Source organism: Ruditapes philippinarum, unplaced genomic scaffold (assembly GCF_026571515.1).
Source record: "Ruditapes philippinarum isolate M1 unplaced genomic scaffold, ASM2657151v2 ctg9888_1_1_1_1, whole genome shotgun sequence".
In the NCBI taxonomy this organism is placed as follows: Eukaryota; Metazoa; Mollusca; class Bivalvia; order Venerida; family Veneridae; genus Ruditapes; species Ruditapes philippinarum.
In genome coordinates this window covers 1-27,656 of record NW_026856015.1, presented here as the reverse complement: position 1 = coordinate 27,656, position 27,656 = coordinate 1, and the positions used below count along the sequence as shown (strand labels likewise).

General features: G+C 34.0%; 1 protein-coding gene across 1 annotated transcript in view; it reads right to left on the bottom strand.

Annotated features, from left to right (window-relative positions):
* LOC132745121 (ankyrin repeat domain-containing protein 17-like) overlaps positions 1-20,010 on the bottom strand; it is a 32,687-nt gene extending 12,677 nt beyond the window's left edge. The window contains exons 1-18 of the mRNA XM_060733951.1: positions 19,825-20,010; positions 13,747-13,835; positions 13,051-13,193; positions 12,359-12,515; positions 11,749-11,899; positions 11,203-11,350; positions 10,596-10,829; positions 10,040-10,182; positions 9,248-9,437; positions 8,525-8,716; positions 7,736-7,845; positions 6,058-6,145; positions 5,515-5,642; positions 5,032-5,175; positions 4,124-4,729; positions 3,316-3,742; positions 2,628-3,025; positions 1,638-2,229 (exon numbers count right to left, since the gene is read on the bottom strand). Coding sequence (XP_060589934.1) covers positions 1,638-2,229; positions 2,628-3,025; positions 3,316-3,742; positions 4,124-4,729; positions 5,032-5,175; positions 5,515-5,642; positions 6,058-6,145; positions 7,736-7,845; positions 8,525-8,716; positions 9,248-9,437; positions 10,040-10,182; positions 10,596-10,829; positions 11,203-11,350; positions 11,749-11,899; positions 12,359-12,515; positions 13,051-13,193; positions 13,747-13,835; positions 19,825-20,010 — 4,126 coding nt within the window. The remainder of the gene's footprint in view (positions 1-1,637; positions 2,230-2,627; positions 3,026-3,315; positions 3,743-4,123; positions 4,730-5,031; positions 5,176-5,514; positions 5,643-6,057; positions 6,146-7,735; positions 7,846-8,524; positions 8,717-9,247; positions 9,438-10,039; positions 10,183-10,595; positions 10,830-11,202; positions 11,351-11,748; positions 11,900-12,358; positions 12,516-13,050; positions 13,194-13,746; positions 13,836-19,824) is intronic.
* Positions 20,011-27,656: the final 7,646 nt, after the last annotated feature.

Here is a 27,656-nt window from a genome sequence, read left to right as displayed (position 1 = left end):
TTACGTCACTCATGATAAGAAGGTGTGAAGTCATACACAGGTAAGCGTTAATCCACTCTTTTGTTCATTTTGAACTGTTGATCAGTCAGGTATCAAACTGTTAGCTAAAACATGCAAACACCGAAGAGTAAAGTAAATCACCCAAGCGTACAATTAATCTTAAAAAGCAATTACTTTCAATCTATCGGCAAAAAAGTTGTTGAGGATGACTGATTTTTTCACAAGAGACAGCAGGAAAGACGATTAATTTAGTCCCATCCACTAGGTATCAATTTTCATGACCACACATAACACACGTTAACACCGCTGTTTTACTGGAAATTTATAAACAATTGTACATTCGAGGTTTATATTTTTAATTCGTAAATTTCATGTTTATATTAAAGATATTCAGTAATGCTTTACAAAATAATTAATAATAATATATAAAAAAGCTTGGACTGATATCCATTGTAAGGTAAGTAAACAATCATTTCCACTAACAAGCGTTATATGTTTCGGCGGTGGGTGGGGTAATGCGATATTTATATATATTTATCTATAATTACACAATGAGCGTTATAAAAAGTTACTCGTTACAACGCTGTCTTGAGATCATGGACCCCAACATGAGCGCTATATCGCGGCTCCAGTGTATATGCATATAGGGAAAATCAATGACCCCCCGGGGCGGGGCCAATTGTGACCCCAGGGCTTTAATTTGAACAAACTTGGTAGACACTCACTAGAAGATGTTTCATGCTTAATATCTTAGCTCTAGCTCTTTGGGTTCTTTAAAAGAAGATTTTTTTAAGTTTTTACTATATGCATATAGGGAAAATCAATGACCCCCTGGGGCGGGGTCAATTTTGACCCCAGGGCTTTTATTTGAACAAACTTGGTAGACATCCACTAGAAGATGTTTCATGCCAAATATCTAAGCTCTAGCTCTTATGGTTCTTTAAAAGATTTTTTAAGTTTTTACTATATGCATATAGGGAAAATCAATGACCCCCTGGGGCGGGGCCAATTTTGACCCCAGGGCTTTTATTTGAACAAACTTGGTAGACACTCACTAGAAGATGTTTCATGCCAAATATCTAAGCTCTAGCTCTTAGGGTTGTTTAAAAGAAGATATTTAAAGATTTTTCTTTCGGTTGCCATGGCAACCAGAGTTCTGCATGGAATTAATTTCTTTGCACAATTTTTAAAGGTGACCACCAAAGGAACATTCCTGTGAAGTTTGGATGAAATTGGCTTAGTGGTTTATGAGGAGATGTCATTTAAAGCAAAAGTTTACGGACGGACGCCGGACGGACGGACGGCGGACGAAAAGCGATCACAAAAGCTCACCCTGTCACTTTGTGACAGATGAGCTAACAAAATTAGAAATTTTTAACAGACTCTAGTCTTTGAAATCAAGGTTTGAAGAATGGTTTATGACAATTCTTGCACAGCCTTTGTTTTCTTTTTTTGCCATTTCAAAGCATATAGCAAATCCATGCATGAATAAACAAATAATTTATTATAAACATATAAATAACATCACTGCAGTTATGCGTATCATATCAAATAAATATAGCTTTTAGATAATAACAACAGGAATTGTCTTGATGAATGTAAACATTTAAGAAATAGTAATGTAATATGTAGTGTACCTTTTTTATCCCTATGTTCAATATCAGCACCCTTGGAGAGTAGGAGAGTAACCAGTTCCGAGTGACCTCCGGCACAAGCCAAGGTCAGTGCCGTATCATGATTGCTCTCAGTCTGGGCATCCAGATCTATCGGTGTATACAACGGTGAAATACTGTCCGGTGAAGCTGGTGATGGATTGGGCGTTAACGGAGTGGATGGGGGAGGTGTTACGGTCTCGATACCTAGCATTCCTGTATCAGGGTTTAACTGCGACAACGGTAAAAGCGCTTTCCTCTGGGTAACAGGTTTTTGTGTCTGTGGCACGACTGGAGGTTTAATCTGCTGCAACTGTTGCTGGAACAATTGAGCTTGTTGCTGTTGCTGCAGTAACTGCTGATGTTGTTGCTGGTTAAACAACAGTTGGTTTGCTTGTGAGAACTGAGGATTGAGAGCTGAAGCTTGTTGGAGTAGATTTTGATGTTGGACCTGTTGGGCTACTGCCTGTTGTTGGGAGGTGATAGCAAACTGTTGCTGCTGCGCCTGTTGCTGGGCAACTACAGCTTGCTGAGCCTGTTGTAATTGTTGAGGAGTAAACTGCTGTTGAGATAACACCTGAAACAGGCATAATAATACTGAAAAACTTCAAATGTAAATTATAAACTTTCAACTGCATGTCTTTTGAACTAAGAAAATAGAAAATTGAGAGGCTAAACTTCATTTAGATCAATTTCTTAGATAAGATAAAACAATGTCAGGCATTTGGCAATACATAGTATAATTTAAACGCACAAATTAGTTTCAAAAACATCTATCTAAAAATTATCTTGTACGTCTCGTTTACAGATATTGGACTAAACAGATTTCAAATCTTGAACAAAATATGATCATCAAGAAATAAAACTTTAAAACTTTGACAGAATAGTCTCTAGCCCATCAACCTATCATTTTCATGAAGTGTATCTGGCAGATATATAGGAAGAGACCTAGTTGAAACAGATGATCAGACTTACTTGAAACAGATGATCTTGTTGCTGAGGTGTAAGTTGAAGCTGTGGAAACTGTAGTGAGGTTTGCTGTGCTAGCTGTTGAGCCTCCTGCTGTTGCCGCATAATTAGATTCTGTAAAGTCTGCCGCTGATTCTCGTTCAACACAAACGGTTGATTGAGCACTGTCTGTTGTTGTTGATGCTGCTGAAGTTGTAACTGCTGCAGCTGCTGCTCTAACTGCTGTTGTTGACTAAGGGTGAGCTGAGGAGGCTTTGGGGGCGCTTGATTCTGAGGGGGAACTGGTATCGGGGGCTGAGGGAGGGGGATGTTTTGGGCCATTGTAGGGAGATTGTTGATAAGCTGGTTGGCAGTGGGTAGAGGAGGTCGTGACGGTTGAGAACTGACCTGACTGGACTGGCTACCTGTGAAACAAAGTATAAAATGGCGTAAGTGGCAAACATATGACTACTTCCTGTATGATGAATTTTACATGTCTTCATTTTCCAGTTCTTAATTACCTTTCTTTCTTTTCTTTTTTGTTGTTGACAAAATGTGTAACAACAAAAAGCATTAAAATATACAATATCCTAAGAGAAAGTAATACATTCATTAAATTTATTATTCATTTCTACCATAGGTAAATCGTATTCGCTATAAACATAAAACAGAACAACTAAAAGCTGTATACTACAAAAAATAATAACAAACAAACCTCCATTATGGGATTGCACAGCGCCATTCGTGCTTATTAAACTACCGTTCATCTTTCCAGTGTTATTACCATTTCCAACAGTATTCTTCTTCCCGGCCTCCTCCCCATTAGTCTGACTATGATTGGCACCATTTTCTGACTGGTTCCCACTGGGCGGCTTCTGCTGTTTTTCAGCTACGCCCCCGTCTGATGGTGGTTTTAATTGATCAACAGAGGGTGTACAAGGTAAACTGCTGGATGCTTCTGAGATATTAGGCTTTAAATTTGATTTAGAGACTTCGGTGCCAGTTCTTGAGGCCTGCTTATCTAGGTTGTTTGACATCGATGACTCTGGGACGTCAGTTGTCGAAGTAGTTGGAACTGGCACCACTGGTTGACTAGGTACACTTATTTTTTTCTTTTGGGCCTCTAATTGTTTCTGTAATGCCTACAAATACATATATCTCAGCATAAAACTACATGTTTTACACAGGAAAACAAATTCAGTATTATGAAAAAGGCAGAAAATACTTAATATGTTAAAAGTAGGTAACAATACCTTTAGTAAAACAGGATTTCTTTTAACAATAGAGCATCCAGACTTTTGAGGATGAAAGAAAATCCTTAAATTCAAAACTCTCTACACATCTGCATTCTTTAACAATCACAGAACCTATTTTAATTAACCAAATTGCAACAACAATAAACTGTATCATAAGCCTAATTTTAAAAATTTCAGAAAACTTTAATGGAAAGAATAAAAAATTTGCTTAAAAGTCACTTTTAGTTTACAACATGCCCAATAAGACTGATACAAAACAATATTAACCTGGTGTAAAGGTTGTCTTGATTGTAACGCCTGTTGCAATTGTTGTTGTTGTTGCTGCTGATGTTGGGCGGTTATCAACAACTGCTGATGGGCTTTCTCCTGTAACTCCCTCTCCACTTTTTGTAACTCTTCTAAAATTTGTTGCTTTCTTAAAATCTGCTCTTCCCTAGTTGATGTAGTATTTATCAATTCCTTTGCCATAACATTACTAATGATTGCTTCTAAACGTTCTCCTGCCTTCAGATCTATTGCATCATCAGGTAAAAGGTCCGATATCACTCCATTTTCACTTATCTGGGCTGCTAGTTCACCTGAGGTGGTTAAGTTTGAAGTTTTTGTTGTTTTGGTGGCTGCATCAATGTTATGTTGATTGCCTGTACTGGAAGTTGTAGACTTCTTTAATGATTTTTGCATGTTTTGCCAGATCTGGTCGCTGGCCTTGGCCGGGATGTTCATATCCTTGTCTTGTGCCTTACGTTTCACGGGTGAGGCACCGTCGATATGTTCACATGCAGTGGTGGTAGTGAGGTTATTTGGTCTAGACGGATGAGAGTCAGGCTCACTTGGAGGAACTATATTGGCCAAGCCATGAATTGGAACACGAGACTGAAAAACATCAATTAGTATAGAGCTCAGCATAAACTCAACCAGTGAAGATAAAATATAAACACAATTACAAACTTGTTACAAATACTCATCAATTATATTAACTACCTACCACATTGTTTGTTTAAACAAAACTCTTAAATTCTAAGGAAACAATTTTTTGTTAATAAAATCTCAAAAACAAAAGACGGGGCAAACTTCAGGAGAAAATCTCTAGCCTTTATTTGTGGGTTCACTGAAGCAAGAAACCTGTATCACACATATTTAAGAACATCCTAGTATAAAACTGTAGCTAAAGTTACCTCTACAAGATGCTGATCAGCAGCAGTTAGCTGAGGCAGCTCCTGTCCATGGTTCATGAGAACTCGGTTAGGGTATTCTAACAACAGCTTCACAACTGTTGTATGTCCCCCTTTAGCTGCTTCTATCACCATTGTAGAGCCATCCTAAAAGAAACCACATTTCACAATTAAAATAACAGCATTCGAAGACAGTATCTTAACGAGGAATAATCTTAACACCTGTTCATGCTAGCAAAGGTATCTTACATTTAAAATGACAAAATCTCTATAAAAGAATACCAGAACATTATTTGGTTGGTATACGAGTCTCACAATCTGTAGCAAAGAAAAAGAACAACATCTACATCTACGAAAATCAAATTAATTTTAAAGCTTAATAGCTACCTAAATTCCTATAAAATGGGTATTCATTTTGCCTTTTTACTGACTCGAGGATAATTAAAATCTCTATCTGAGCATGTAATTGCCTATATCATATATTACCTTTAGTTTATGAGTAGGATCTCCACCGTGAGCCAAGAGAAGTTCTACGACAGCCAGGTGACCTCCAGCACAGGCCAGGGATAATACAGTATGGTCATTCGTCGTTGTCTGACGATTCACATCAGCTCCTATACAATAACAGAATTTCTCAAATGAATGTTTTCTCTAAATTATCCTGAATATTATTCTGAACACTTGACATTGATTTTATTCATGAAGAGTGGGTTAATATTTTCATTACCAGTAACTTTACAGTAAATTTAAATAGTATGACATACTGGCTGACAGTTACCCTACCATCGTTCCTGGTTAATTTTAATTCTCCAGAACTTTACAAGTTCTTACATATTTTCCATTTATTTTCCTATAATAAATCCATTTCTTCCTGAGAGCAGGTTTTAAGGCCAAACAGATTCTGGGAAACATACAGCATGGAAAAGGAATCTGAACATCTACTGAAGTTCACTATTCAAAATATTCACTCCTCTTCCTTTACTAAGCAAAATCCTGTTTTACAAAATACAAAGTTAAACAACATCTTACCTTTGCTGATAAGAAACTGTACAGTACAAAGATGACCCGCCCTTGCAGCTTTCATTAATGGCGTTCTACCACCTTCTGATTCATGCTCCTGTTGAACAGTAAACAAAAGATAAACATATTGTAGTGCACAGTCTCTATGTTCTATACATAGACCTATTATTAAATTAATGTTTAGGGCTTTGAAAAAAAAAATCTGGCAAATTTATTTTTGTATTTAATTTTAAAACAAGATTGCATTTGTAAAAAATGCCATGCCACCGCATAAATACAACACTAAATAGTAATGTAGGAACACAATTTTTTTTGTTTCTATACAGACTGCCATAATGCATAGATCACTTACCTATCTGTTATTATCAGATTAGTACCTTCAGACAATAGGATTTTTAATTTTTTACTTTATGACATAGTGACTGAAAATCAATGATCCCCAGGGGCGGGGTCAATTTTTACCCCAGGGCTTTAATTTGAATAATCTTGCTAGAGGTTCACTACACAATGTTTCATGCAAAATATCTAACCTCTAGCCTTTGTCAATTTAGAGAAGATGATTTTTTTAAGTTTTTACTATATACATATGAGGAAAATCTATGACCCCCGGGACGGGGCTAATTTTGACACTAGAGGCAAAATTTGAACAACTTTGGTAGACTACCTATAGATGATAACATATAACAAATATTAAAGCTCTAAGGCTTGTACCTTCAGACAATAAGATTTTTTGATTTTTTACTATATGTACATATTGAAAATCAATGACCCCCGGGGCGGGGCCAATTTTGACCCCAGGGCTATAATGTGTACAATCTTGCTAAAGGTTCACTATACAATGTTTCATGCAAAATATCTAACCTCTAGCCTTTGTGAATTTAGAGAAGATGATTTTTTAAGTTTTTACTATATACATATAAGAAAAACCTATGACCCCCGGGGTGGGGCTGACTTTGACACTAGAGGCAAAATTTGAACAACTTTGGTAGAGTACCTATAGATAATAACACATACCAAATATCAAACCTCTAAGCCTGGTACCTGCACACAAGAAGGTATTTTAAGTTTTTACTATATGTACATATAGTGAAAATCAAAGACCCCCGGGGCAGGGCCGATTTGGACCCCAGGGCTATAATTTGAACAATCTTGGTAGAGGTCTACCAGACAATGCCTTATGCAAAATATCTAAGCTCTAGGCCTTTTGGGTCTTTACAAGAAGATTTTTTAAAATTATTCTTATAATTCCTTTTGGTTGCCATGGCAACCAGATTTCTGCATGGAATGAAATTCTTTGAACAACTTTGGAAGCCCTTCACCCAAGGATCAATCCTGCCAAGTTTGGTTTAAATTGGACTAGTGGTTTTTCACAAGAAGATTTTTTAAGTTCACTATATAATCTATATAACACACACACACACACACAAACAAACACACAGGTGAATCGCTATATGCCACCGCATCGCAGATGCTGCGGTGGCATAAAAAACAACAACAAATTAAAACATATTGTGGCTTCAACCTTTTCACAAGTAAAAAAGGTATTGTACATCATTATGTTTCTCTAAAATATGATATTTTTATTAAAGTTCCATAGGAGTATTACCTCAGATTTTTACACTAGGTTCATTATACATTTTATTTTCAGTAAAAGTAATTGTTGATTAAGAACAAGAGAAGAACATACAAGTACAGCTCCATGTTGAAGGAGTACATCAGCCACGTCAGTGTGACCATTCTCACAGGCGTACGTCAGTGCAGTGTCCCCAGTACCAGTTGTTGCATTTACATTAGCATCTGAAATAAATAGAAAAGTTGAAATTAGCACTGCACATTTACTAATACTTTAACTTAACTAAATATTCTACCAAGCAATTGCTTGTATAAATCCTACCAAACCTCAATGCTTTCTTTCCATTATATTTATTGGAAAACATCAATTAAGCCACTAAAGATATTTTTTTTAATCTCTTGTCCTCAGAAAGAGGCTGGAAAGGACAAAATATCCTTAATTTTCAAAAGGTTTATGATTGGTGTGGCTCTATTAATACTTTTTATAAATATATGCAAATTACAGTCTATTATTATCAGTAAGAGTTAATAAAATATCACAATAAAGTTTTGAGTTGAATGATTTTAACTTGTAAGTTTTTTTGCAAAAGACAAAGATGATTTAGCAGATAAATGTCGGCAAAAGGAGATAAAATTCATAAATTGAGCAGTGTCAGGACAAAACCAACATGTGTTTGCGACCAGCATGGATCCAGACCAGCCTGCACATCTGCGCACTCTGATCAGGATCCATGCTGTTCGCTTACAAATCCTATAACAAGTAGAGAAACTGATAGCAAACAGCATGGATCCTGATCAGACTGCGCCGATGCGCAGGCTGGTCTGGATCCATGCTGGTCGCAAACCCATTAATTATGTTGGTTTTGTCGTGACGCGGCTCAATTTACATTTTAAGGAAACCTACTATATTTAAGGAGATATTTGACAAGTTCCAGGTGGCCCTCTTGAGCAGCCTCCATCAGTGGGGTACTACAGCCCAGCTCAATATCTGCGCCAGCACTGATCAGGAAGTCAGCAACATCAAGGAAACCTCCACAACAAGCTAAAGTAAGGGCCGTTTCTTGGGTCTCTTCTGTCTGGGCGTTGATGTCAGCATCTGTTGAAGAAATATAATCCCTGATAAAAACTTAATCTTAGGGTAACACATCATCTAAAGTGCTTCTTTTTTGACATGTTACATTTTAGTTGAGACATATTTTGTTTGTGAATCAAATTCTTGCAACTTTTTTTGTAACTTTTTAGTTTGCTTTCTGGAATAAACCAGTATTGGTGTCCTATCTGGGAAACCTGACTGTGAGGACCCAAGAAGGGCTGTGACCCACCATCCTTGGGTTAAGAGGATGCCATCTTAACCACTAGGTCATACCTCCCCAAAAAGGGCAATCTTAGGTTGTGACTATACTTTTTGACATTAAAACATTCATTACAGCAAGCATGCCATTTAATCTTCCACTGCAATCAGAATGTAAATCTCCAAAAGAAATCTTCAACTAATTATGATTGTGCACATCCAGCCTGGTGATGTGCTTTACCTTGAAATCCTCATTTACCACCTGGAAAATGCTTATTTCACCATCTCATAAAGATAACTTACCCTATCAATACATGTATAATCAAAATAACATACCATGAGCTAATAGAAGTGCCACCATTTCCTCATGCCCTTCCCTGGCCGCCTCCATTAGTGGAGTGTATCCCTCATCATTAACTTCCTCTAGATTAGCTCCCCTTTCAATCAGTAGATTAGCTAACTCTACATGGCCTCCACAAGCTGCTAGGGTCAATGGTGACTCGAAACTGTCTGCTGGCATGTTTACCTAAAATATACATATATAGAAACTAAACCAGTATACTGTCCTTTTCTTCAGATTAATTTGAATTTCAAGTTAATTTTAACTTTAGACAGATTAAATTGAAAATGACATGTTACAATGGGGATACATTTATTTCTTATACAGAATTTAATACTTCATATATTATTCAAGGTTCCTGTTAAAGAAGACAAAACACATTTGGAAATAAAAGAGAAAGGTTAATATTTAAATATACACTTCATAATCAGGTTAATATTTTAACATACACTTTATAATCAGGTATCATTTTTATCATTTTCAAAGTCATGAGTACTGATTTGTCCAAAAGGCAAACTCGACATACACAAGACCGAGCTTAAAGGAACTCCACTTAGGTCTAATGGCTTAAAATCCTTTCTTTCCCCATTTTTTTTTTTTCATTCTTGGATAAATCAACTGGCGGGTGCACTTAAAATGGATAACTATGCAATAAATAATATGTATATATGCATTTATACAAAATGTTGAAAAAATATTTTCAGTCCCTTTATGTAAAAAAAACTCCACCTCAGTGGAGTCCCTTTAATGTTTTTATCTCGATTGAAGTCAAATATACAAATTGTTACCTGAGCTCCACTGTCAAGTAAGAGCCTTGCAACCTCAACATGTCCATCCATGGAGGCTTCCATCAGGGCTGTATGCATCTCATCAGTCTTATGTTCCTGATCAGCTCCAGCTTCCAGTAAAAACTTCACCATCTCCAAATGTCCTACAATCATAACATTGAATATATGCTCACACATATCATAGTAAACATGTACACTATTAGTGTTAATATTGACCTTAGCTTTGCAAAACTTGTTTAATGACTTTGTCCCATTTTGAACTTGAAGCCGATAATTATTGGATCTTAGCATCTTACTAAGTTAAAGACTGGTCAAACTGCACAATGTGCACTGGCTTTGAGTTGGTTACATAGACCTGCCTTTATCAAATGATACAAGATTAAGACAGCACTTTTAGTTTCATGTAGATACAGAGAAAATGTTGACATAAATTGACCCCGTATTAGAATTCTTAACTTCTATTTCTGACAATACAGCTATTCTAGACTTAATACAGTTATGCAAATGACCACTTTAAAAATGTCATCAACACAATGCAAAGAACATGAATATGTACCTTTATAACAGGCCAGTGTTAATGCACTCTCCTTGAACTCATTGGAATGGGTATTGATCCCAGCACCATTGTTAAGCAATATAGCAGCCACGCCAACATGTCCAGCACTGGCCGCCTCCATTAAGGGAGTGTGTCCATTTTCATTATGTTGCTCTACATTTGCCCCTGCCTCGATTAATACTTGTACAACTTCTTCGTAACCACCACAGGCAGCATAATGTAAAGGGGTGTTACCTACAAATAAAGGTAAAATACTCAGTCCATATGAATTTGGAACTCGCCATTGTTAGCCAATATGATTTCAACATCAATATGCTAAATTTGCATTTAATCGTTAACTTGCCTAGTTTTAAAATGCTAATATTTATGCAAAAATCTTCATATACTACAATATGCACAACACATTATAAGTTTAATGAATTACAATGTTTATTTACATAAATTAATAATTGCCTCATAGAATTCCACAAAAAAGATTAGGTAAACTGAGCAACTTTATGACAAAGGCTTTGCATTCGTGAATTCACGGAACTTTTAAATTATTTATGCACAAAATAAATAGCAACAGTATAATACTACACTAGTATTACGAAATTACGCTTCATACCAGCAGATGACTGAGCATTCACATCAGCTCCATGGGCAATCAACAATTTCACAATATCTACATATCCACCACTGGCAGCTTCCATAAGGGGTGTACAATCACCTTTGATGCCACGGTCTTCCACATTCGCCTTCATTGCTAACAAGACCTGAAGACAAAGATAACAAAAATTGATAGCTAAAATTTCTTTCAATGAAAAACAATAACATCCATATTCAAGTGGTATACTTCTATTTATCAACAAAATATTTATCAATGAAGCAAAATAACCCAAATCAATAATAATCACTATCACACCAACAATACTTCCGGAATGCGTTATTAATTAGTTGGATATAGAAATTTTTTATTATAGTGCATTCCTACAGCTTCTTTATTGGCTCAAATCAGAGCCTCTCTTTAAGCTATGAGAGTATGGTCCTTTCTTGAAATACTGCTTATTTACGCCTTTAACTCTTTCATAGCAGATGATCACGAAATTACTTGATTATCTTATATAAACTCATATAAAAATTAAAGAATCAAAGAAATTGGTAGGAAACAAACCTGTGCAAGTTCATAGTAGCCGGCAGAGCATGCAAGCGAGAGTAGACTATCTCCTTCCTCTGTGGTCTCATGCACACTACCTCCCTCTCGTAACAGTTTACGTACTGTTGGTACATCGCCATCACTGCAAGCTTCTGCCAATGATCTTTGGCTGAAATGAATGATGAGGTTATTGTTATCAATGTATGTATTATTCCATATAAGATACATGTTCTTACTTATATGTTATTAGTTCAATAATCACAGTGATAAACCTGTGCTAAATATCTCAAATAAACTTGTCCATCTTTCAATCTGGACAATACCTTTCATTATTTTTAGTGAAATTTCAAAACCTGTACAGTCAAACAATAAACAGTGCAGGCCAGTGCTCTAGATAAGATTCCAGGTCAATTTGTTTTCTCTACATCTCTTTTTAACAGTTTAGTTTTCAATTACTGTAAATCAAAAATGTGATACTATTTTTCCACTGAAGTTTAACCAAGCAATTAATTTTTAAAAAAATAACAATGTAAGGCATTTACATGGAAATACGATTGGAAAACAAGTGCTTGAAAGGTAATTCTCCATCAGTTTTTCCACTGTATATTTAACAATGTGGGATACTTACCTATCTGCGCTCCCTAACTGGCTCTGTTGCTCTGCTCGCATCCTATGAAGTGCTTGTGCTGCCTCGTCTAGTGCACAACTCACTGAAGATGTTAGCTTGCGCAGAACCTCAGGGTCAGTTAGGGCTTTTCCATCCGCTGTGGAAAGCTTCCCTATACCTGAAAGAAATGTAAGAATTGGTAAAACAATAGCAAAGTCTTTAAAACCAAAAGCCTGTATAACTTTTACCCTGCTCAAATTGTTTAATAGACTTGTCCTTTGATTTTGGTACTAGTTTCAATTAAAGGGATATAATTTGATTATCAAAATGCTTAAATTAAGTAGTCAACCATATTGAATCTGTTAAGACTGTATGAATATGCTCGCTGAACTGGCTCCATATAAGAAAGCATCTTTATATGCAAACCATTATCTAAAACCTATAAGCATGATAGAAACTGATTAGCACTTTAAGCATGAAATAAAAGCTGTCAGGTTCCTTATTAATTTCAAATGTTCACTTATAAAAAGTAGACAATTTATTAATAGATGCCTATTTATATATTATCTATGGCACTACTTTTCAAACATTTAGAATGTTTGAAACAGCTGACAGCTGGTCTCTACACAGTTATTATTTGAACTCTGCCAATACATTTAAATGTTGCCAATAATATGTTCCAATTTCAATTTGCTGTTGTAAAAAAGCTTTACCTGCAGCTTCAAAAAGGGGCTCTAGCCTGGCATGGTCTTGGGTTACTGTTAGAAAGTAAATTTCCCCCTTCATGCTCGGGGGAAACGGGAAATTTGGGCCCCATTGCGGGGTCTGGATCCTCGGCCCAAGAAAGGAGTAAAACCTACAAAACAATTTAATATTCATATAAAATTAAAAAAACATTTTTTGGAGAAGAATTAGTTTTTATAACCCGTAAGGAACCAATGTTTACTTATCCCCTACATAAGACCATTTACAAACCCCTTTGTTGATTTCTTTTGGCCTTTTTCTAGCACGAATGAAATCATTTTTCCCGTCTAAAAGTTCGCCTAATTATTCCCCTTTTAAATGAACTCAAAGAAGGGACCTTTTCTAAAGACTTCATATTTATTAATTCGATTTTTTTTATAAGAAACTGACATTTTTTTTCAATAACCTCATATAATTTATTTTCTATCTATATATGGTTGCTAATGTAAACATATGAGTTTTGATGGTAAACAAGGGAATTTTCTGGACTGGAAGTAATCTAACACAGCGTTCGCCTGCTAACTAGCTGTCATCACATGTAAACAATATATTAAATGGGAAAGAATATTGAGATATTTGTTTGACTATCAGTTGAAAATATTAATATTAATATTGAAAACAACTATGTGTAGTTTATGTGTGTTGTTTTAATTTGTTTGACTGACATATTAGTTGTGAAAGCCATGTACACAAGTGTAGCAGCAGCCGGACACATGACACTTCGTAGCAACCACGATGAAAACATGAACGGTAACTGAACGAGACATGGAAAAGCTTTTTGACATTATGAAGTAGTTTGTTTTTTGATTGAATATCACTTTCTGCTGTAACATGCTAAACATGGCTAAATTGATAGTCATATAATAATATGTTTTATTGGTGTCCATTCCTCACACCCTGCCCCATTTCCTATTCCAGTTAAATCACAATGATATCAATAATTTGTAAATGGTTGTAACTATTTTGAATCCTGGCCCTCACACTGCACATTTTTGATGATCATTTTAATATGAATACTCTCCTTCAAGAATACATTTGACATTTTAATCATATTTTTTTAAGACAAACACAGGCATTCATTTTTTGTTAAGACTAGAGTTAAAGATCAATGAACATGCTCACTACAACTGCCTGTCCGTTACCTAGCAACTAATCACATGTCAGAAGTTCAATACTTCATTTACTTAATTAATCTCCATGCTGCTTCTCTCATTGACCTTCCACATTTTTTTAATTTCTGACATTATTTAAGCGGTTTCAAGACATTAATCTTATTAATAAGCAGTGCCTCAGTCAAACAAATCCAGGTTTTTCATTAAAAAAATTCCCCTGCAACATGTTTGGGACACTCACATATATAATCAGCATTTTTTTATCAATATATAACAGGGGCCATAGAAAGAAACCCCCTCCTTTATTTGCAAAATACCTTTTTTTACAACTCAAAGAAATATCATTTCAAAATTTCAAGTTACTTTGAATACTTCCAGAAAACAAGATTTCAAGCTTCATTTGGGAAATCACCCTTTACCCTAAAATATTCCAACTATATGTTTTTTTCAATATCTGTTTTATTATGGTTCCTTTCAATTATGCAAAATTAAAAAAAAATCTGTTCACTAGTTTTGATTTTACTTGTTTGCGCATTAAAATAAGAGCTGTCAGGAGGACACCATGCTCTTCTTTTTTTAGTGCTTGATAGTAAAACCGGAGCCTGGATAATCTAAATTTTTTAAGTTAAAAAAAAGTCATAATTCTGTCAAAATTCATGTTAGAGTTATCGGTCTTGGATACCAAGTTAATATTCATTCATAAGACAGATAAAATATCTAAATATAACTTAAAGCTATATAATTATTTACTTAATCAAATTCATTTAATAGACACAGGTTCTTTTCTAGCTATTTTTGGAAATGGCCATTGGCTAGAATTGAGAAAAATTATGTAACATTTGAGAAAGTTGGTAAACTCAAAATCTTTTATCTACACCACATTTAAGTTTCACACATTGTAGCCTAAAGTATTAAAATTTCAATTTTTCAAACAAGAGCTGTTAGCAGGACTGTCTGCTCTTCTATTCATAAACATAATTCTGTCAAAATCCATGTTAAATTTTAACATAGGCCTTGGTCATTGACCTATTATGCTCAAAATAAGTGTGAAGTTTCAACCCATTTCTTCCAGTAATAGTTTTTGAGTCACCAACTTGCACGTAAAAAATTAAAAGTGTGATGCCAATGCCTTGGTAAGTACAATAGTATTCCCTATTCTTGGAATAGTCAAGCTGAATACTCAAAACAGTTTGTTTGAAATCTTTTTTAAGATTAGAGTTTCTTTTGGTTTGAGAATGGGGCCTACATTAAGCACTAAGCTTCTGACAATAAAGATTCAGCTAATGCTAATTGCACAATTTCAATATCATATTCCAACATGTTTCACAATATTCCCCTACCAAACAGATTGTAACTTTGATGATAACTCACAATACAATGCTTTGCAAAATGTCCTCTAAAATTGTTATCAATCATACACAAAATGGTAAAACTTCATGATATTAATTGATAAGCAATAAGTGCTGGTAGGTTCAGAGTAACAGCTCGACTAATATGCAGTAATTTCTATTACAGGGTATTTTCACCCAATCAAAAGGGTCCTAATAAGGCCCCATTTCCAATCTAAAATAGCCTATTTTTCCCCAATTTAAAAAAGGAAAAATACAAAAAAAAATCTATTTTAAATTTTGAGAACTATTTTTGTACATGTAAAGGATCAAACACATACATGTTAAAAAGCTAAAATCATGTATAAGGTAGATTTTCAACTTCTCAAAAAATAAAAAAAATCCAATTTATGCCAGGGACCTTTTACCAAAGTATCTGGAAAATGCCCTGTATTAAATAATAAACATTTTGGATAAAAATACATGTTGCTGACTACTGTTAAAGCTTTTTGTTGTGCTATATTCCAAAAAACAAAAAATAACTTTAAATAACTAGTTCTTCAAGAAAGACATATCTAGACTTCAATATTTTTAGAAATTTAGAGAGAAAAGTATTCTCTACCTAAAGATGCAAAATTTTATATAGTTAATTTAGAATTTAACACAACTTGTTCAGTTAGGCCAAATAAAAAAATATGTCTGGTTCAGGAAACATTGGTCCAAAAAATTAGGAGGGTAGGGATTTTTTTTTTTTTTTTTTTTTTTGGTTGAGAGAATGTCTATTTTCTATATATAGATGTGTTGCTTGCTTAACATACTTAAACATAGATTGTAATAAATCAATGCAAACACCATTTTGTAATAAACTATCAGCATGTGATATTGTGTTGTTTATTTCTTGTATGTAGTCATTTAACCATGTAGCACCTGTATTCATACTAATTTGCTTTCTATTCTGCTTATTATGTACCCTTTCCCTTTGAATCACCCGTTTACTACTATGCTAACCTGCATCTGACAGGTCTGACAATTAAAAGATCAAGGGTCACCTCTGTAACAAGTTAGTAATAATGCTGTATTATAAGCTTAGAGCATCTGACATGCACTATTCCAGGGACCAAAATAACACAGCTACTGTATATATAATTTTAATATTAAACATATTTAAATGGTCTTCAGATCGTCTTCTGCAAGTCTATATGTGCAACTGGTACTAGCCTAACAAATTGTGCGCTTTAGGGCTTTTTTTGTATATTCGGGGGTCGCCCTTCTGTAAAGACAGACATCTATGAAATATCAGATTATAAAATCGGTCTGTCTTGCCGTCGAAATATTGAGACTACAACTGGTACCAACAGTTGCAGGGTTTTCACAAAGAAGGAGTCTTGAGACTCCCAAGCACAAAAAAGTAGGAGTTCCAGATCACATTGAATATGTTAAGCCATCTTTGCTGCACTTATAAATATGCAGTTGACAAATATGATGTATAGCAGAGTAAGGGGTTGGGGAGTCAGAGTTTGAACAGAGAAAAAGCTTATTCAGGAAAATGGTAATATGTCCCAAATGGAAAACACTGTACAATAAAAGTGATTGAAAAGATTTGAAATATAATTTAAAAAACATACATCATCAGACCTTACACCCCCCTACCTTAAAAAAGAAAATATTCATTGTATGTTACAAACACATACTGGTAATGGCTCCATCTCAACTAATAGTTAATTTAATTCCTTAACTATATTTTAAGTGTTATTACACACATTTTAACAAAACATATCTCCCTTTTGGTTACGATTTTTTTAATTATAAAAAGCGGCATCGCGAAAATATGTGACAATTGAAAATTTGTCTGTTTCCTGCAGAAACATTCACAATTCTACTTGTTGTTGATTTTGATCATATAAGATTAAATATTTTTTGATTATTTTAAGATTGTTACTCATCGGCTATTTGAACAGGCATCGTAAAACAAAATTTTCACATTTGTAATTTTCGTACCCAAAAATTTTCGTACCGAAAATCAAAAAAAAAGTTTAGGGTCGGCGGTAAAAAAATAGGGTCGGTCGGGTTCCCTGAACCAGACATATTTTTTATTTTGGCCTTATCATCATCCGTGAATTTGGGGGTTGGAGGAGATTGCTAGGATACTGGCTGTACAAGGAGAGTTCAACTTAAACATTGTTTATATTGTAACATAAAAAAAAACAACACTAAATTGTAAAATGGTATTTATAAAGTTTCTGTGTGGTCCAGTGTGGATTAGATAATATAACTTGTATTGATTGCACAGGAGTAGCTTATAGTTGACAATTGATCTAACTTGATAATAAAAAGTAAATAAAAAAATGCAACATCTTGTTTATATTTAAAAATAAAACAGCAAATCTATCACATGACTTTTTGCACTGGGGCTAAAGATGATAATATCCAAGAAAAGACTCAGAGTACATATTGGTTTCTGTTGTATCATATATACTGGATTAATGTCATAGACCCTGGACAGTCTGCGAAAAATAAGCAAAGCCCGAGCCCCAGTCTAGTAAAATTCTGTTCGGGCTAGCATAAAATGTAGAGAGCGTAGTCCGACAGTCTATCAATGTTTTGAGGCCCGAAAAAATTACATACACATGACTGAGGGAAAAATTGATTTTTTTCAAGGTTTTTGGCACGAAAATTTTCCAAAATAATTTATATATAGAATCATTAACGCCCGTTGTATTTATAATGACCAAGAAGGATTTGCATATTGATTTTTTTATGAGTAAGCTATGACGCCAAACCAGGCCACAACTTTGTTAGAATTTTCGGGCTAGTTAAATTTGTTTCGGGCTATTTGATATTTTGATGGACGAAGCCCGAATGTCTATGACCATAAACAGTTTTTTGTGCATACTGGTCACCCAAAGTATTCAAGCAGACTGCCATAAACTTGATAAAGACTTTGTTTTTGCACCCAGTCCCTTTTAGCCTAGCCTGTAGCATCAGTAAGAATATTTGTTTAAAATCTTTGGTGGTATATTTTTAAGAGACTTGTCCTCTACTGGAGCTCTAGCACATGTAACTGCTTAATTCTACTACTGTGAATGTCTGATTTACAAGATAATGTGCAAAGTTGTAAATGTCATTATTTATTTAAATGAATAATTCATGTAATAATTAATTGAATGCCGGTAAGTTTATAAACATATTCATATGTTTAAATCAACAAAAGGAAATTAGATTCAGAAACTAAGCCTTTATTTTGAGGTTTGTATAAACACACACTGTATTAATCTCTGACAGGAGTGTGAATCAAATGCAACTTTAGCAGTTTTAAACAGTGTGTGTTTTGCACATACCCAATAATAATGGCTTGGTAGATTTGTTTCTGGTTTTTCTTTGTCAAATTGTGAAATGTGAATACATTAAATATAAAATTATTTCAGCAGCTTTCTAATTCGTTGATTTTCCACTTGTCCTATCAGATGAGCAGATTACATGTCATACTCATACAGGTGCAGATTCTATATGTAAATGCAAGCCGATGAAAGAGTCAAAGATCTTCAGAATTTTGCATTAGCACTACCCTACATAATTAAAATAAGATAGCCAACAGATTCATTTCTGTCTCACTGCAGCCTGTGAATAAAATTTCAAATACAGTGTGTTTGTCAAGTAAAACTTAAATGTGCACCAGCAACACATGTAGGACACTGTAAATTTTCAACAATTTTTCCCTAAGTTAACATCCAAAGCATTAAATGAAACTAAGAAACTTATTTGTGTTTCGTATTATTCACCATATTTTTCATGTTATCTGCAATTATAAACATGGTTTGTTGATGGTCCAACTCCTTGTAAACGTTAAAAAGCAAATATGACAACGCTGTCTCAAGATCTGTCAAAAAAGCTAAGGTAATACTAATTTATAAATACATCAAAATTCAGGCTATCGCTCTGGGTTTGGGCGAGTAAAATCTAAAATTAATGGCTGAAAGGGCAAATAAGTTTAAAATTTTAATTTTAATGTAGAAATATTTATTCAGATGTAGTCTACAATCTACTTGCACATTCCAGTGTAAATAATTGGGGTGTTTGCATAATAAAAGTATGCAAAATGTGAAAGCAAAGTTGTATGCACACTGACAAACAGAATGCAATCTTAAGTTTTGTAAACACTATTGCAAATGAAATAAATATTATATAATAAAAAATAATTTTGGGTCACATGGTTTGTATAAAGACCAAACACAAAGGCGTGTCCTTAGGAACAATTGCAAAACACAAGAAATCAAATGGCCTACACGACAGTGCACACAATTACCTCTGACACTTCATCATCATCGCTGCATGAAACATCAAGCCCAAAAGTTGACTGGCTCGTGGGAACTTGTGGATTTTCAGGCAATGATTGGCCTGTCATGGCCGCTGTCTGGTTTTCTTGATCGATTTCAACAGTTTTTATCTCCTTGATTGTGTCATTGTCTTTATTTGATTCGTCATTCTGCATTTTCGCATGTATGTTTCTTTATATCTCAAACCTTAAATCTTCCGTTTCTATCCTCTCAAGACGGCAATATCTTACATTCATCGGAAAATTAATGAGTTGCCACCTTGACCGCCATTATAATCTGAAAAGTTCCCGGATGAAGATGAGGAAGAACGACAACTCTTTGATCACGCGCTCAAGGAGGCTCCTGTGTGAAGACTGCAGGAGCATATCGGGTGGAGGTTTTAAAGTTTCAAATAGATCTTATAATACGGCACGTTTGTAATATCGCTTTTTCATTGGATAATAATGACGTTTATATGGTTTCATATACACTGCTTCTGTCAATTTATGAAGAAAGCTCACCTTTTCCTTAAAAAAATGCTTTCTGTATCATAATTTATTTCATTTTGTTTGTAAAAAATGTTTCTTGATTGTTGAAAATTGTCATTTATTTTAACTTCTTTATAACTCATTTATTATTATGTAAGTTAGTGTAATAATTTTACAGAAAATGGACCCCATTGGAAATAAGCTTTTAGCTTAATGGGCTATCCTAGGGTTACATAGAACATACTCATTAATTAATCTTATAATTATTTTTGTTGCATTTTGTGTGTGTTTTTATATTTATGCAAGTTGATATCTGTGATTAAATTGTATGTGTATATGTATATTCCCTGAATAAATCGATGCGATAACTTCGTTACAAATATTTCTGGCCTGTTATATATGACCGTATATAAAAGTTGCTTGCAATATAACCAAGCGGCTCGGGTTATATCTCCAAACTACCGTTCATATAGGGCCATATAACCTGTCAAACATCTTTATAACTAATAATATTTCTGGGAAGACAAACAATTCTTCTTCTTCTTCTTCTTCTTCTTCTTCTTCTTCTTCTTCTTCTTCTTCTTCTTCTTCTTCTTCCAAACTACACCGTACACAAATGGTCAATGTCTCCGGTGTACTTTCATCTAGAGCGCCAATGTAACTTGTGGGGTACTCCAAGGTTCGATCCTTGGCCCTCTCCTATTCTTGATTTATGTTAATGATATGGAGGCTGTGGTTTGTAATAAATTGCTTCTGTATGCTGATGACTCAGGTATTTTAGTATCAGGTAAAGATATCCAGTATATTACCTCTCAGCTTACTGATGATCTCAGTAGTGTGAGTAAGTGGCTAGACTTAGGTCATGTGATCAACTAAATATTGTATGTAATGGTACTACAATAACAGCCACCAAATCTGTTAAATACTTAGGTGCTGACCTAGATCAATGTCTATCTGGTGAGTCTATAGCCAATCAGGTAATTAAGAAGGCCAATGCAAAACTTAAGTTTTTATATAGAAAAAGTTCATTTTTAAATAGGTATACTAAACAGCTTTTAGTTTCTTCATTAATACAATGTCATTTTGATTATGCGTGTGCCTCCTGGTATTTAGGGTTGAGTCAAAATCTAAAAAAGATAGACTTCAGGCCACACAGAATAAGTTGGTGAGGTTTATACTTAATCTCAGTCCCCGTACTCATATAGGGAGGGCTCATTTTGAGGAAGTTGGTTGGTTACCAGTACATCTGAGGGTAAATTTCCTTATTCTTGGTCATGTACATAAGATACATAACAATAGTGCACCTAGTTATTTAAATGAGCATTTTCAAATTGCAAATGAGGTACACTCTTACTCCACTCGATTTATAGATAGTAACAGTTATTCTATTCCTAGAGTTAAGGGTTTCGGAAAGAAAACTTTTGTATTTAATGGTGGGCAGGAATGGAACAGGTTACCAACACATCTTAGGTTCATAACAAGTCGTGATAATTTAAAAAAAAAACTTTTAAGAAACATTTTATGCAATCAATATCCGTGTAGTCATTTTAATCCAGTCATTTTACTTAGTTTTTATTTATATATTTTTTATGTTCAGTGCATATTTTAGTAGTACCTATTCATTGTCAAACATATCTGTCATAATTATGATTATAATACGTATGATAAATGTGATGGAAATACTTATGTGCAATAATTGATATAAGAAATTGTGATTGAATAATTTATGTGCAATACTTCATAATTAGTAATTATTTTGCCTTTCTGGTGTCATATGATCAATTCGAAGGACCACAATGGAAATAAGTCGGCCTATGCCTTCTTTTTGTGTCATCCTTGGTATTGAATATATGGCATCAACACATGCACTTTCATGTTTACATGTATCTCTTGATGTTGACATTGAATTTGTAGTTGTTTTATGACATGTATTTTTTACCAGAATAAAACTATCTATAACTAATGAGTAGCAAACTTTTACTGTATATAATAACCTTGTGTGGGTGTTGACTCTTTGGCCATAAGTTTTAACTTTTATCTAATGCTACAACATAATTGATCATTTTGTAAAATAGAACTAATCTGTTAGTCGTGCGCATATGGGATTGCCATTATATGATGAGAGTTAGGGTGTTGCTCACGGACCTTGAAGATTAAGAACAATTGTTGCATGTTGTTTGTTTTTGAAATGGTTTATTTTTATCAATATCTTCATTGGTTCCACACAGTAGTAATTAGAAGATTATTGAGTTTATCTAATTAAAAATGTATAAGTGGCCGACTCAGTTTCTGGTGAAGCTGAATGTAGATTTTGTTTGAAGGCAGTCTGACTATAGCTTGGTTGACAATCTTAAGAGGTTGATTGTCCACGGTTTATTGGTTTAAAAATGTTTTTTAGAACTGCCAGTGATCTGCATGGTATGGCAATTGTAAATAATATAGGGCATCTCTCATTTCCGCTCCCATTTTGCCAGATTGTCTAAGTCCTCTTGTAACTTTGTAGTATCAGTGGCAGACCCTAACGATTTCTAGACGACACAGTCTTCTGCAAACTGGCGACATCTCAACCTAACAGTGTCAAAGAGCTCATTAATGTGCTTTAAAAACAGTACAGATCCCTATGTGACACCTTATAGAACCGGTGCTTTATCTGGATTTATGTCAAGAATACATGTATATGATTTGCATAAAATAACAATATAAATCGTATACTGCACATTTATTCATTCGTTTGTTCTTTCTTTCGCACACACGCGCACGCACGCACACTCACGATATAGAACCATAACACTCGTTCACCCTTTATAGTTTCTTTATTAAGTCGTTTCATGCAAATACTTAGAAGCGAATAAGGTAATTTAGACTAACATCAGTGTGGCCTTGGGATTCGTCTTCCCAGGTGTGGCTGGTTGTCCACTTGCTGTTATTTAAATAGCATCATGTATGGAAAAAAACAATCCCAAAACAACAACAACAACAAAACTATTCATGTGTCACTATGGAAATCTCTACATGTTTGAATAATCATCATTAAGCTGGTAAAGGCGCCCGAGTTTCCTCAGTTCTGTTGCTGTGCCTAATTTTTCATTTATAAAAACAGTGTAAACTAGCCGATCATGTACCCTGCTTTTGGTTAACACAAAGGTGCTAGTGGCACTGATTTGACCTAAAATATGTTTCACTTGTTATTTATGCAATAAAATATCCATATATTAAAAAAAAATAAAAAATTTTTTTTTACTGTTATATTGTTATAGATCATCTTCCGGAAGACATTCGAACTTGAGTCTACACCCAACATATCTATATACTAGCCGGATTTAAATACAAGTCATCCAGTTTTTAGTATGGGTGTGATTATTTTAAAATGTAAAATGAATGTTATGATATTTTGCACTTACGTTGTACTTTATTAAAAATGTGTCGTTTTTCATTCTATAGCTTTTGACAGATTGACGGAAAATAATGTTTATTTGGCGAATGTATCATACTAGAAATAATTTATATTCTGAAGCGTTATAAAAGCATCCATTATTTTGAATTTTGTTTTATATAATGCTTGTCTGTCATACTTAAAGGTATCACATTTCTTTACATATATATAAACAACTGGCTATATATTGTTGCGCCCTAAATTGTCAGGTAATAATCAAATGTGTCCTAAAATACTTAGGCCGTGTCTACATCTATTCAAGTTTCTTACATGTCACATTTAGATAAGCTAAATAAATGGCCCTTTCAATATTTAATCTGGCACAATATTTACTGAAATGTCTAATTAAGATTGCCCACGATTTATACCTTTGTCTTTGAAATACTATCATGTTTCTGTAAATTATGTGAACAAAAAAGCGGGAAAATGATGCAATTAGCTAAAAACAATGGAGTAAATAAAATTGAAATGTGTACATTCTTTTAAAATGATGGAAAATGTGAGAAAAATATTTTTGGAGCTGGTAAATTGATGCAAATTTTTTATTTGATGAAAGTTATTCACTAAATGAACAAGATCATTTAAAATCCATTTTGACTACTTGAAAAACTGATTTAAAATTTTTTTATTTTTTTTGCTCTTCTGTGTATCAGTCATCAGTGTATTTGTATCTGTTCCTCTGACCAAGATATTGTATACATTAACTGAAATTTACAGATCATGAACACTGAATCAGTAACAAAAAAGTCAGAAAATATTTAAAAAAACAACACTATCACACCTTCGGGGCACATGTTTTGTGTCAAACCGGTGTTATCAGTGTCTTGACAGCCAAAAACTTGTAGAAAAATAGAACGTGTTCTAACTTTCTTGCAAGGAATTATCTTCTTGGATGTCACATAATTTCTCTTTAAAACTCATTCAAGTAGGGTGTCTACATTATCCAATACAAGAGAATATGATACTTGCATTCAAGACTTGGATAGGTGTAGACGGGCCCTTAGCCTGGGTTCCAGTCTGTCTATTTTTTATGTGCTTCTGTTCGGCAAATCGACTATACTACCAAAACCAGAGATGTTGTGTTATCTATGACGAACGAGTATGAAATAGCGCGTAAGTTATGAATAAGCAAAAAATATCAACGTCTGAATCCCAGGCTATAAAATTCTAGGTAACAAGTAATTTTGTACTAAATTGGTATATATATTATGCCAATATCCAAATAAAGAAAAAAAGTTACAAAACTTAGTTTTCTGATTCTCTTTTTCTGTATATTACCAAACATGACCAATGACGAAGTGCTCCTAACATACGTTTTTTTTTTAAATACTAAATGCATTTTACACACAGAAATGTCGCATCTTTCACACCTGTTGTATAGATCTAAGTATTATAGGAGAAAATCCAGGTAAATAAACCTCATTTTTGTCAGCTGCTAAATATTAACGTATTTTTCCAATGTATCCAGCCAACATTTTGTAATTTTCTCTACAGCAAAGCTTAATTTTTGCTGTTGTTTATCCTTAATGTCCTTAACAATCAAAAATGCTATGTATTATAGTATATATTAGAATTGTATATTTTGCCTTGATTATTATGATATTTGTTTTGTTTGGTTTTACGGCTCAACAACCAAATTTAGATTACATGGCGCTTAAACAAGAAATATGATTTTGGCTAACCTCGGGTGTTACAAATATTGATCAAACCACCTTACCTGCTGGAGCTAAGAGATGCACAGACAACAATAATTCGAACCCATTTAGACGCCTTTTACGATCACACAGTTGTAAACGGTGGATGCAATCCTCAATCCGTAAAGGCAACCCCAGCCACAAATCTAAATGTTTATATAATATATTATTTATTTCAGTCTCCTATATACACGATTTACATACATGTATATAAAACATACTTTAAAAAAAAAAGACGTCAAACATAACCATCATGCTGTAGCCATCTGGAAACTATAATTATAAGGGGGGCAACTCCTTACATTGTGTACTCATCTCCCTTACTAACACCTAAACTATATTCCTGTTAAAATATATAGCACATATAAAATAAAGACATATTGGCTAATGTCTTAAATGAATAAAGTAAAAGGTTAGGTTCTGTTTGCTCCCATGAAATTGATATCATTTGCGCAAATTCTTTGATCTCTAGTATTGATTTGAACTCTACGTGAACACTTGCAGCAACTATGAAATATACATGTATACATGTGTATCTATATGTATATCAAAACGGTAACCCAATAACGTTTTGGCCTTTCAGTTATTTTAAGAAAAGAATTTTATCAACTTATTTTACTTATTATGGGCCGAAGTCATCCCAGTTTATTTCCATAACACTGCACGTACACTGAGAAGACCTTGATAATGCGCGCACACAAACATGTACAGCTATATTAAATTTTAAGGTAACAACATCTGCATCACATTCAATTCAGTAATATATAAAGTATCATTATGCCATATACTTATTAATCCGGCGACGAGGGAAAACACGCTATATAAATATACTTATGACTATTTTCTATGATCCTAATTGATGATAACATAATTATATTTCCTTATTTAAAAATACCGCACTTAGTGATTAAAAGAACAACAACAACAACAAACCAAAAAACCCAACAAAACAACTACAATAACAACAACAACAACAAACAACGATCCTGTTGCATACTGCATTAAAATGCCACAAAGTAGGCAGTATGTGGGCAACATGAATAATTCCTAGCATTTAGAAAAAAAAGCCGAAATTTTATGCATCTTGAAATCTTGACATCTTGACGTCTTAAAATCATTTTGTAAAGAACTAAATGGTTTCTCCATTTTCCATTTATAAACTCAATCTTATCTCGAGAATTCATCGGAAAAACGCCATTAGTTGACTACTACGTCATGATTTTCTAACCGCCTATTTTTTGTGAAATTCGTTTCGCCAAATAAAAATTAGAGACAGAACTAGTAGAAAAGACTTGCTAGAAACATGGGTTGGCTGATAAGGGAGTTTCATATATTTGTTATATGTGCTATTCTACAAGGTGCGTATTTTTTTTAATTTTCTGAATTTGGACCTCAGATTTTATGATTGTTTTATTTAAATATATAAATCACACAGTTTTGTATTACCCACACTTGAAAATCCAGATTTTAATGGGAACAAAAATTCCAAACTGGAAGCACTGTATTGTTTAGATATAGATAGAAAACAAAACAATTAGTGGATATCCGAGGCATATCAATACAAGTATATCATATAACACGTTTGTGCGAATAGATCTTCTAGCGTTTCTAAAGGCAATACGTCAATTATGTCTGTAACTTTAATTTTACTGAGCAAAAGCGTGATAAGGAGCTCTAACATTATCAAATAGAACATGGTTTGGGCACGCATACATACATTATCAGTGATTCTTTTGTGCTTATTTTCATAAGGGTGTTATCTCTGATTTTTTCTCTTTCTCTATTACATCTAAAACGTTCTAGATCAAATGGAAGTAGGTTACAGATAAAACTTTAACATGTCATTCAGCTTGTATTTTGTCCTCGTTCACACTAAATATATTATACACATGTACTGAACATTGATTCTTCAGACGGTATACGATGTTAAATATGAGTAACGTATGCCAGAATCTTTCTTTTTAAAGGTATATATAATTAGTTTATTTAAAATTTACGATATATTTGTATCTGGAAGTATGTGTTACATACAAATACATGAAAATTTCTATAACTTGAAACACAACAAACTCTGATTCGTACTTTTTTGCAGGATTTGATACATCCACTTTGAACATCTCCAGTACAAGTATTGTAAGCGATATTTTAAACGAAGGAGTTATCGTCACAAACACCTTTGATACACTTTCTGCTAATTTGACGTGTTT